Source organism: Mizuhopecten yessoensis, unplaced genomic scaffold (assembly GCF_002113885.1).
Source record: "Mizuhopecten yessoensis strain PY_sf001 unplaced genomic scaffold, ASM211388v2 scaffold207, whole genome shotgun sequence".
Classification (NCBI taxonomy): domain Eukaryota; kingdom Metazoa; phylum Mollusca; class Bivalvia; order Pectinida; family Pectinidae; genus Mizuhopecten; species Mizuhopecten yessoensis.
The window spans coordinates 838,623-851,843 of record NW_018403431.1 but is presented as its reverse complement, the minus strand read 5'-3'; the positions used below and the strand labels follow the sequence as shown (position 1 = coordinate 851,843).

Below are 13,221 nucleotides of genomic sequence, written 5' to 3'. Positions count from 1 at the left end.
ACAGAAGCAAAGATCGTGACATTGAGCTCAATCCCACATCAATATGACCATGATAATCAAATAACCCCTTTAGGCATTAACACCTTCGCCATTATCGATTAAGAAACATAGCCAATTACAGAATTGCACGTGAATTTTCTTCATTTATTCAGAAGGATTCCCCTTTCGTGAATACTCGTAATATGTTTTTCTTTAATACCGCTAGGAACAATAGATTATTTACGAGACAGAAATGAGAACTACCAATGGAAAATATATATTTTTATTGACACCTAGTTGCCTAGTTTCCAACTCAGCAAGCGAAATTTATTCATCAGATCCTGGTATTGCCTCTGGTACGTACTGACGCTCGGGAACGGTGTCTGGCCAGGTTGAGAGAATGACTTCTGCAAGCACACAATGACATTATAACGATAACTGGACACCATAGTGTCACGTGCATAACATATAGTTTGATTGATATGGCAAACATAATCAGTATCAATAATGTAGTTTAGGTAAACAACTTCGTTTATTAAACAGGGAAAGTGCATACACGGGGAGAAATGGATTTGGAATTGGAATCTATTGTTTTCTTTTGGAGTAAAATTCGTCATCCTTTATTGGGAGAATACTCTCTTCATCTTCTTTCACGAAACGCAAACCCAAGCTTAAATGGATAGAAACATAAACTCATGATATCTGTCCTAAATATCATGCGGGACAAACGAGGTTGCTGAATAATTGACGTCGACTTCTGCCATTTAATGTAAATACAAAAGTCCTATGCTTTGATCTTTGATCTTAACCTTTTAGAAGTTTGTCTGCAGCAACTCTTCTATACATAAATTTCACTAACATTAGTCATATTTCTGCAGGATCATATGACGACGGAGTATAGTGTGGGAACAGAATGACTTTTTGGTGTATTCTTTTACCTCTGACTCCAGTCATTGGAGAACTTTGTCCTGAGCATATCTCGTATTATTTCACCTAGAGTAAGTATATTTGGTATACAAGTTCATCTTGGGACTGTGGAGTGCAGATTAGTAGCAGGTGGTGACTGTGACCTCTGGTTTGACTTTAAAATCTATCGGTCGATATATGACAATACCGTCATCGCCATATTTTGCTACTCACGTGTGTTTGCAAGTGTGGTTTGTAGTGCACAAGTGTTCTGTCGTGTGCCAATGGTCTGACATTGTGAGCTGGTTGAAAGTCTACGTCGTAAATTCGCCGACCGCCAGCCCTCTGTCTATGATCGGGCATCTCCTTGGTACCATGAAGGATGAGGGTAACGCCTTTAACTACCCCGTGATTATCACCTCTCTTCTGTCAACAGTAAACGGGTTCAGTTCTGCGTTATGTGATGAGCGTTATATTTTGATAAAAGATTGAATGGATAAGACAAAGACATGTACATAACGCAATGCAATGCGTTCATGATAAAAAAGTGATCGAAACTGTGAACGTAAACAACATTTCAGTCATCACGTGAGGAGTTCATGTCCTGTTGGGTTATCTTTGTTAACCGTTAACCGTTAACAGTTAAACTTCTTTTGAAGTGCCCTTATTAACACCACATATTGTAACTTCAATTTTTATCTAATCAACGGATATACAGTTCAGGTACCTTATCCTTGATAGTCAATTTCCATTGTCCGGTAGGGTTCTCTCCCCAGGACTGCACAGACATAAATGTCCAGTTCTGGAAACCCGCAGTCGACCCATCCATCGATCTTTCAGACAGCAGCATCGTCTCATTACCTAGAAATGTATACATACTACATGTTAATTATATAACTCGGCTTTATATTTTTCTCTGTCTGTATAGTTGGCCTTCATTTGTTCTCCCGTTTAGTCGCACTTGAATAAATCAATTAAGTCATCGATTAGTTTTCAGATTTATCATAAACCAGATTACACTTACGAACCTAACCTTGTTTTTAGCTATTATGGCATTTCGTTTCTGTAAGAGTGCAAACTGGACGAGCCTCAAACGGACACAACGTGTGTCATTTATTATAGGAATGTATAAATGTCTTGTAGGTAGACTTCAGTAACAGTATAATGCAACCATAACAACACATAAACCTACAGACAGTTTGATAGCAGGCAAAAGGTTGCTACGATTCCAGATAATTATTAGATTCACCTTTTGAATTACAGCCATGGTAGTGGTCGAAAGGAAATATTATTGGCATAATCAAGTATACTATGACCAATTGCTTCTTTAAAAGATAGTTTGGACTTAAGCCTAAGTACGCGCTTTTGAAGCCACTATACGAATGTTGTGCAATACTACTAATACTTTACTGTAAGTGTCTAACTATCCTTTATGGGGTACTCTATATGTACGCCATAGGGCACAGTCATGCATTAGCGTTTTAAAGTATTTATCTCTCTCTATTTCGCTGTTGTGAAAAACAGCTCGCAATACATCTCTCAATTAATCGCCAACATATATTCAGGCAAAAGACAACCAAAGGTGTTTATTCGAGCTGTGATCTTTATACTGATGTGTGTGTACAAATGTACTTATTTCTCTATTTTTAACAAACAAACGTTTAATTTTCAACTGAATTTAAACGCATTTGTTTTCTATTTTCAACATAATTTATTTTCTTTTTCATTCCTTTGGCTTTACGCATACAACTTTGATAGAATAAGATTGCTTTAGTGATACCAACAGAGATGATGAAAGTGCCATGTTACAAACGCATCCATGATGAGTGTTTTTGTTGCCCACCTACTAGCAAATTGCTCACCCGGTAATGGCTTATACGACCGAGTAAACACATATCTCTAAGTTTTAAGTTATAGAATAATTGTGACAACTACCGCTTGGCGATGTCAGGCTTATGTGCAGAGCTCCTCTCTTGGAATAGTCCATATTTATCTGCATCTGGACATGCTCCAGATATCGTATTTCATTGTCCTGTCCTTGGCAACCACTGCTGGTCAAGTCGATGTCCAATTTGTAGCCGCTCTGAAGTCGCCTGGAATTCAGCATGTGATTTATCAGCATCATTTATTGAAAACAGTATATTGATGCCATTTAAGGGTGTCTTGTATACACTTTGTAGTCAATATTAATGTATAGCATGTGGTTACCAGATTATATGATACAAAGAGTCAAACTTTTGAAAAAAATAATTCCTTTACTGAAATAGTCACGTTTTTGCTGCTTTTATTTCGCTGAATACCATTTATAATCATCGATTCTATTTATTAGAAATGTAATAGACTCACGTTAATCATATTTAGCATAAATGTATCAGATTCGTAACATAGCGAAAGCTATTTTCGTATTGGTCATGTTAAGGAAACCGCAAAAAGCAAATGGCCTATCAAGTTAATCTGGGCTTGTGGTTGATGCTTTAAATCAACACATGTATCATACCATTCGTGCCTGTTCGTATAATGGAACAAATATTACAACAATTAATTTAAGATAAGAAAATTAATCAGAATACTACTTTGACTCACTGTGGTAAATTGGAATTTGAATTCGAGTGTACTGTACAGACGTATTTCTCTGGAACTGTTTTCCAGGTTTGTGGGTGAGCCTCCTGTACCAAGCTAGCGGCGTTCAAGAGCCCGAAACCGAAAGCATTGTTAACCCAGTATCCGGCACCATTTTGCTTCCACCCTGAATTGTTCCGAAGGGAAGAGTACTCGGATGTCCATGCCACCAGATGCTGCATGTCTCTCCATGTCAAATCTGGGCTGAAGTTTACTAATTTGTTATTGGGTTGTGATAATTAAACATACTTTAAATATGTACTGATTTTACAATCACATAAGAGGAGACATGGACACAAACTATACACAAAATATTTATTTTTGAGTAAATGTTGTTAGCTTAAGTAATGAAAGAGCGTTGCGATAATATTCATTTTTATTACACATTTGCCATAGAGATATCAATTTCTGTCAACTACATGTGTATAAAACTGCTATATCGAAAGTGGAAAAGAGGTGCATGCATTGTCACAGCGTGAATATATCACGGTATTAACCGGTCAGAAAAGCACTTTCTATTCACTTCGTTCCAATCTGTAGAAGTTCCGTTCTCATACAGATAGTAAATAAGTTTTTTAATAAATCCAGTCATACTTCGCTTCCAGGACCAGAGCGAATATTCCGGCTGCCAAAGGAGCTGCGGCTGATGTACCGGTATGTTGGACTGTACAGCCTCCGTGTAGATCAGCACTGGCCTGACAAAATATACAGTTTCACTTTACTGCTTGTAACAAGCATACCAGTGTATATAACACATGTATATGTGACATATATACAGACAAGTATGCAATAAGCAAGAGTATTTATAATGTGCAAAGTACGTCTGATATTTAAGTTTGAATACATGAAGTACGTAATCTTTACTAAGTTCAAAGCAACAGTTACAATAAGTGAAGAGTGTAAGGTATTACAGTTATTATATTAAACAAATAAGGTTTATATACGAATGAATCAAAACATTGTAAAACAATATTAACGTACTTTGAAATGATATCATAATAGAACATACCACCCGGTCATCACCATACTCCCCACTGGAGTAGGTCGTTGCCATGGTGGAGGCACATTTCTCGGCGTACCACGGGGTCATCTGGTGCTGGGATGCGCTGCTGATGGACAGTGAGTATATACTTCCTGTGTAACCGTCACAGTCACAGTTGTCACCTAAACGACCGCCATTACCGGAAGCCCAAACATAGATGACACCTTTCCCGTTACGGCCCTGTCAAGTATATTTGTACATAATTATAATGATATCATTCGTAATAATTCGAATTGTCATCTCTGAAATAATGATCTTTTATATTAAGAAGCAAACTGTTTTTTAATATTAGAGCTTTGTGTAAAGTTTCTGCAAAGAGTGACTTTTGTTTTTCATTTTCATACTAGATTGAAGTATTCTTTTTAATAAAACGAAAAACAAACTTATATCTGCGAGCTTTACATATTACATCTGGAGAATTATGTTACTCGAGTTCAGTCAACATGATACACTTCGGTCCCGAGTTGAGGAACTATTATTTCTACCACCATGCTATTTAGGTATGACTTTCTTGTATCAGAAACGACGGGTCAGGCCACTTAGGAATTAATTTGAGATGAGGAGTCCGATTGATAGACAGCAATCACTGTTTACAGTTCATTTTGCTACCATAATGTTTTAGGTATCGAACGGTTTCAATTGATTTTTAGCGCTAATATAGTGGGCCTACTTTTTTTTTATAAAATAATAAAATTTAAACATCAAAACAATACTGCATCGCAAAGGAATGCCCGTAATGGAAGACGCCAACATCTTGAACCTTCCGCGTTTCATAATTCAGCACTTTGGTCAATCAAATGGACATTGTGTGTTCTACATCAGGTTGACAGGCCCGTACGTTTAACTATAACAATGAAGCTGATTGACAGGGGCAGGTTTGGTAACATCAATGATGAAGAACATCTGTTTGTTATTATCAATTCTCCAATATCTGTGATGTAACGACACTGTTCGAAAATTTACCAGGGAACAAACACAAATGTTTATATATTTCTACTTAAATCGTGTCCAACCTAGTTCGCCGTGTAGATGATTTGAAATAATATTTGTCAGTCGGTTTCGTATTAATTTGATGCTTTCGATTGATTGAAATAAACAAACTGTATAAAGCTTGACGCCAACATTTAGTGCTTTTATCATCTGTCAAATTGAGAAAAACAATTGCCGACTGAAAACGACGCTCACGTGACAAATTTTCACCGGCAAAAGAACAGTTTAATTTGAATAATGTTCTTATCTAAGTTACTTACGGCATTCGCCAGCTAACTTGTTCTCATCCTTGTTATATATTCGAGCATTATACACTTATAAACGTTGATTATTTGTTAAGTAAAACATTCCTTTATATATTGACCTCTTTGATTCCAAGCTCAAACGCTCTCTGTGCCATTTTGCCCGGTCCTTCCACTGTTGCACCGTCATCGTTTGGCCCCCATGACGCACTGTATATGTCTATGTACTTATGGTTGAAGGCGATTGCCTGGCCCTCAAGGCTGTCTGTTACCCGACCGTCTAACATACGTACGCCTGCAAGTCAAAAGTATAAGATACACAATGCAGATTTCCGATAATAAAGAAAATGATAAAAAAATGAGCAGCAGCCTTTACGTCAACAGCAAAACACAAATAATATTATTATAATTTTCTGGTTCTAACATATGAATAGAAATGATGTGAGGAAACCTACGGGATTGGAGGATATAATCCTAAGTAGTGTAGGATAGAAAGACATTCATTACAATTAATCATAATCAAAATCGTTTTAGTTTATTCTGATTTTGTTGTATTGATCATGATGTCCTTAATGATGTACAGCCACTATTCCTGTCGTATAACAGACTTTGAGTATGTTTCGTTGACCTATATGATTATAAACATTCGTTTACTGCCCTTGAGTCTTTTTTGCTGTCCTAATAGATATTGCGACGGTAGTGGCCTGATTGTAGGTGTACCTGTTGTTTAATTTTATGCATCAATACGTCCTTATTGTAATAAACATTACATGTACCACTTAGATCAATGATATAGTACCGGCTGCTTTACACGACCAGTGCAAAGTCCCTATGCTGGCACGCAGCCCGGCAATGGGGAAATCACCGCGACGTTTACAACTATTAATAACAAATTTGATGTATGGGAAGTGTAATAACACGGGGGTTTATGATCCACAGGGCTTTTCAAGGCACTCGTAAAATAGAGTATTATTGCTCTGTGCTGAGTCTGAGGCACTGACTGCAAAAATATATACTTGTCACAAAGACAAACTTCCTCTTGGGAGATAAGGTTTTCAATGATCTGAGGATCATTCATATGCAGGGAATCTGACAACATGTCGGTTTGTAGGAAGGGTTAAATGCATGTAGGCATATCCATTTATTGCTGACGGGGGAAGCGGGCTGTGATTTCCTACGGTAGAGTATCAAGATTAATCTCTCCGAAATAAACACTTCAAAATGTGTTGATTTTACTTTGTTATGGTTATACATACAAGTAATTGAAAGGATGAAAGAAAGTCTTGTACATTCACGTTTTTGTATACTTTGAAGTACGCTTTACCATTGAAATAATGCGTATTTATATGACGGGAAGTATATGGCTGCAATGAACGAAGAAACATCTAGGAAAATAATAAATGTTAAAAAGACAATACGTTATGCAGAAAGCTGAAGTGATAAACGACACATTCGTGATGACATAGATATGTATTACTCTTAAGAAATGAAAAGCTCACACTTATTATAAACATTCTATTTAGGTATTTTGTATGAACTGCATTTAGGAACTGACCTGCTTTTCATTGAAATAAGTTTCCATGTTGAACCCATATTGACTATGACAGCTAGCGGAATCAGTTACATATATACGTTTACCGTATTTAGAATACATACATGTGTTATGATTCGGATCTCAATAATATTATTGTTTGTATTGGGTATACTAGTTTAATAAATAAAAGAGTCAGGAGTCCAGGAATTAGTACCTAACAACGGTCCCATTATGACGACATGATTACATTTCATAATCTGTTGAGTTATATATACCTGGCTGTACAGAGTAATTATGATCAGACATAAACGCAGATTAGGGCCTCTGTAATCAGTGAATGTTTATATTTCAACTTATTGAAAGATATCTCTGTACCGTAAAGTACATATTACATTGTTTTTAGTTCATCAGTATACGTAGATCTGCTAATATCTGTAAAAAATAATTATGACGTCAATAATCGGGCCGTAACGTTTACATGGCTTGGTAGCGTTGTATTTTGGTATTGTCATGCAATGGTGAACATAAATTATTAACAGTTGTCTTGTGTTGAAATCAGCTTTCACCTCTAGAACGTCTTATCAGTATTTGGGACTGTTCTAGTTTTGTCAATGCTGACGTCATACCTCCTATCCTGGCGTTGTAGGCCACGCCGACACCACACAAGCTATTGTTGGCCACCATGGCAATCTCTCCGGCACATCGGGTGCCATGTCTGTAACACATAAAGGCGTCACATAAACTTGTCACATAACTAGGGTAGGATCGTCATCAGTATTGGTATACACACAATATCAATGTGATAATAACACTGAGAACCTGTCACCTAACTAGTGTAGGATCGGCATCAGTATTGGTATACACACAATATCAATGTCATATCAGTATTGGTATACACTCAATATCAATGTCATATCAGTATTGTAAGACACACAATATCAATGTCATATCAGTATTGTAATACACACAATATCAATGTCATATTAGTATTGGTATACACACAATATCAATGTGATAATAACACTGAGAACCTGTCACCTAACTAGTGCAGGATCGGCATCAGTATTGGTATACACTCAATATCAATGTCATATCAGTATTAGTACGCACACAATATCAATGTCATATCACTATTGATATACACACAATATCAATGTCATATCAGTATTGGTGTACACACAATATCAATGTCATAATAACTAGGGTAGGATCGGCATCAGTATTGGTATACACACAATATCAATGTCATATCTGTATTGCTATACACACAATACCAATGTCATATCAGTATTAGTACACACACACTATCAATGTCATATCAGTATTGATATACACACAATATCAATGTCATATCAGTATTGGTGTACACACAATATCAATGTCATAATAACTAGGGCAGGATCGGCATCAGTATTAGTATATACACAGTATCAATGTCATATCAGTATTGGTAGACACACAATATCAATGGCATATAAGTATTTATATACATACAATATCAATGACATATCAGTATTGGTATACACGCAATATCAATGTCATATCTGTATTGCTATACACACAATACAAATGTCATATCAGTATTAGTACACACACACTATCAATGTAATATCAGTATTGATATACACACAATATTAATGTCATATCAGTATTGGTGTACACACAATATCCATGTCATAATAACTAGGGTAGGATCGGCATCAATATTGGTATACACACAATATCAATGGCATATCTGTATTGGTATACACACAATATAAATGTCATATCTGTATTGGTATACACACACTATCAATGTCATATCAGTATTGATATACACACAATATCAATGTCATATTAGTATTGGTATACACACAATATCAATGGCATATCTGTATTGGTATACACACAATATAAATGTCATATCTGTATTGGTATACACACAATAGCAATGTCATATCAGTATTGGTATACACACAATATCAATGTCATATAAGTATTTATATACATACAATATCAATGACATATCAGTATTGGTATACACACAATAGCAATGTCATATCAGTATTGGTATACACACAATATCAATGTCATATCAGTATTGGTGTAGACACAATATCATGTCATAATAACACTCAGCTTATAATCTGCATCGTTGAAATTTTTAATAAAACATTGTTCTAACACAAACAATTATATTGTATGTATATAATGAGATACTACTTTTGGAAGACAAATGAAGCCAAGTTATTATTATAATTACAATAAAGTAATTGTCATAATTGTGTTCTGACTGCATTTAACTAAAAGCATATAGCATGGTGCCCTTCATCGACTCTGCTAAGTACTGGTATACAAATTTAAATTTAAATTCATTTTCTTTAAAAACCAAAAGATTTAGGTAGTTGATTTTTTTAAAATCAATTTCATTATTTCTTTTACTTATTTACTTATTTAGTTATGTTTTTTTTTCAATAGAAAAATATTGTTAAAATTTGCTGCAGCATATACTGTAATAAAAATAATATTTGGTAACCAACAGTTACAATTTTGTAACAAAGAGTTGTTTAGGCGCCTAGCTGTCCACTTACCTGAATTGTACATATGGAACGTAATACTTTGGATTTGGATTTTTCAGTTTTTTACTGTAATACCACTGATGGACGAAGTGACCATATGGAGGAGTAAAAGGTTTACACGTTGTTCTTATTTAGGTATCACATACGTATGCATCAAATATTTCTACATACTTATTTTCGTTAGTTGGATCGTATCTTGGCTGGGGGTCATCGTCATTGCCGTTCAAATCCGTACTTGCCCGGGGGTCCTGTGGCAATAGCAGTGTATTTGTAACCAATGTATAATTACTGTACTATTAAGAGTATCATTGTGACAATAATCACCTCCTAGACATGTCATGCTATTAGAATTAAGGCTAGAGAAAGTTCACTAACTCTTATTTCTATAATCTCTTTAGTTACATGTACATCTCTCTTAATGAACATCTTACTAATTGCCACACATAAACACAGATTACGGCCTCTCTAATACGTATTTGTATATATATATGGCTTATGTTGAAATATCTGTATACCGTGCAATAACGATTATGTTGTCTTTCGTTCATCAATACACATTAATCTACTTATATATGTAATAGTCTAGCATTATGATCAGAATTACAGATCTCTTGCACGTAAAATTCTGAAGCGCGTTTTGACGATTTCGCCCACTCTGAATGAATCTAATGTATAAACACAAACTATATACTCAATCTGGCTAACCAAGGCGTACTTACATAATTCTGTGCTAAATCTGGATGGTTGTGTTCAATACCTAAAACAACAAATATACCAGTAACTATTGTATTCCGTGTTAACTTATTTTACAATCTCGTTTTCGTTTCCTAACTGTGTTTTAAACTACTTGTTGTCTGCAGCCTAATTCTTAAATTACTACAGTAACAGCTATTTCACGATATCAATATTATATTATTGCTGATTTAAGGCTCAAATAAGTTAGGAAATAAACGTGTTATATACACTTGATATATTTTACGAAAACTTTGAAACGAGTTTTATCAACTTAAAAAGTATAAATCACTGTTGTTTTCCTTGCAAGTAGCGCGAGAACCGGTCGCAAAATTTAAAATACTTCCAATCCATCATTCGCGGAATATCTATTGATATATTTGTGAAATGAAGTATGCACAACATTATTCGCTGTATGACACTCGCAATACGTATACATTGTACCTCTACGTTACAATGTTTAAGACGTACCATCGTCCAACACGCTGATGACAACTCCCTTCCCTGTGATACCCTTGTTCCAGACCGGAATGATGTGTAGATCATACCTTAGTTCCGTAGGGTCATGGACTTCACCATCTTTCTGTTAGCAAAATATGTGGTAATATACCAATAAAACCAAATATGCTGTAAAAACACTTTTCGGCACGCGTAAATGCAGAATACTGAAACATATTAAGATACCGATTTAAGACGACGAATAATATCTAATAGTTATATTTTTCTATATTTGTGTGCAGCCGTTTATAATGTTCTGTGATAGGGGGTCTTCTGTTTTTCCTTAGTGGTACATCGAGTATTTATGCCTAATGTATTATTTAATATGGATATAATACGTTCATTCTTTTATATGTTTTAATAATCCAAGCCAAATATATAATGTCTAAATGTTTTATAAAACATAAGAATTATAAAATGAATAACAGTTCTTCAAGACATACTTGGTACTTACTACAAATATACCATTTTTTAATATGATTGTCATGCTACTGTTCTTTGTGTGGTTGCTATTTTTCTTTATAGTTTTTACCTTTATTTTGTCACTGTTTCAGGACCGTACATTATCAGTAGTGTTAAAATTGTATGTACGGGCAGGTGCGTGTGTGGTGATTATTTTTTTCAAGTTTTACGTAAACAATATTTTAATCGTGTTTCACCAAGTACAATATACAGTGACCCATTGAATGTCCTACGTACCATATACCACTGCTTCGGCCATAGAGGATCGTTGAAATCAAGGCGGATATACGATCTCTCCTCATCGACTCGTTTTTCAAAGAGGTCTCGCTTGGTTCTCGTTTTTGTAACCTGTTGCTCTGCCCAGTGTACCTAGAAAATAATAAATTTCACATCCGGCTTTGATTCATTGAACAGGATGAAAACAAAGAAAAAAAACCTAATACACATAACGATTGTTTTTAAAATAGAATATACGTTACGGAATTTAATATAAAACACAATTTCATTTCCACAGGAAAAGCTACCGCCTAAGTTTTATCGATTATGAATCACCGTAATGTTTTAAAACAACATGCCAATGTAGAAAAAATGATATATTAAATGAAACTTGATAAAACGAGGATGTTTCCTAAGTTTGCATGAGATTGCTCCACTATTTAGCGAGTAGTCGATTCAATCAAACAAATGGCCTACTTCGCACACATGCATTTCGAATAGTAGTCATCACAACCACATAATGACGTCAATAAAAAAACGAAAAAATAAGTAACAAAATTAAAAGAACACAAAAAAATTAACAATAAACCATCAGATTTGCACAACTCTTGTATTGTAGTATCTGATGAGCATACAGACAGTAAACACACTGTGTACCTTTTGTCAGGTATTACATGTAGATACCAATATCATCAGTGTTGCTCAAATCGTAGCATCCATTCTAAGCAGATTTAAACATTGGAATACCATATTAATATAATCCTACCAGGCAAACGTCTAATCAATGTGATGCACGTACGACTGGCCTTCGCCATTGTCGTGCTGCGCGTCGAATGGTAAAGTTTTAAACATTGTTACAAGACAAATGGTGCTATGAATAATTCAAGGTAATACATGATGATTGACAGTGTTTAGATCACGTGATTCAGGCGTCACGTCGGATGTAATGAGACAATGAGGTGATTTCTATTCCCTCTAAACCTAATTCCACGAGGCTTTTCATTAATGCCAGGAACGGCGTTAATCCCGTCACCGGAAGTGAGATAAGCACACGTGACAGACTTCGAATAGTCGCTGTTCAATTCAATATTACTTTGCATTTCATTTCCGTAGTTTCGGATAAAGGACTGCTGTATCGCAATAATACATAATCCTAACATCGTTTGTATTCAGACACTGGAAGGGCGAGATCCGGTAGCTCCACGTCATACTCAGTCAAATGACTGACGTACGGTCGTGAAAAAAGCGGGAATTATTCCGTCCTAACTAGGTAGACTATGTTAATATCGATTGCGAGATGCTTGACCAGAATGCGAGACAATAAATACACTCAAATGGACATTTATACATAAACAATTGTAGTATTCTGTCTCTTAATGAAGACACATTGTCGGGTCGACCTGACATAATAATGTTAGTAAATGCCTGATCATGACTTCTAAA

The 13,221-nt window shown here is 35.4% G+C and overlaps 1 protein-coding gene across 1 annotated transcript in view; it reads right to left on the bottom strand.

Moving 5' to 3' along the window:
- Positions 1-246: 246 nt before the first annotated feature.
- The window catches only part of LOC110462830 (neuroendocrine convertase 1-like), a 28,746-nt gene continuing 15,771 nt past the window's right edge, over positions 247-13,221 (bottom strand). Inside the window, exons 3-15 of the mRNA XM_021517072.1 lie at positions 11,800-11,931; positions 11,074-11,185; positions 10,590-10,627; positions 10,042-10,118; positions 7,939-8,027; positions 5,901-6,073; positions 4,514-4,726; positions 4,099-4,199; positions 3,469-3,708; positions 2,821-2,978; positions 1,613-1,746; positions 1,120-1,311; positions 247-386 (exon numbers count right to left, since the gene is read on the bottom strand). Coding sequence (XP_021372747.1) covers positions 273-386; positions 1,120-1,311; positions 1,613-1,746; positions 2,821-2,978; positions 3,469-3,708; positions 4,099-4,199; positions 4,514-4,726; positions 5,901-6,073; positions 7,939-8,027; positions 10,042-10,118; positions 10,590-10,627; positions 11,074-11,185; positions 11,800-11,931 — 1,773 coding nt within the window. The 3' untranslated portion in view covers positions 247-272. The remainder of the gene's footprint in view (positions 387-1,119; positions 1,312-1,612; positions 1,747-2,820; positions 2,979-3,468; positions 3,709-4,098; positions 4,200-4,513; positions 4,727-5,900; positions 6,074-7,938; positions 8,028-10,041; positions 10,119-10,589; positions 10,628-11,073; positions 11,186-11,799; positions 11,932-13,221) is intronic.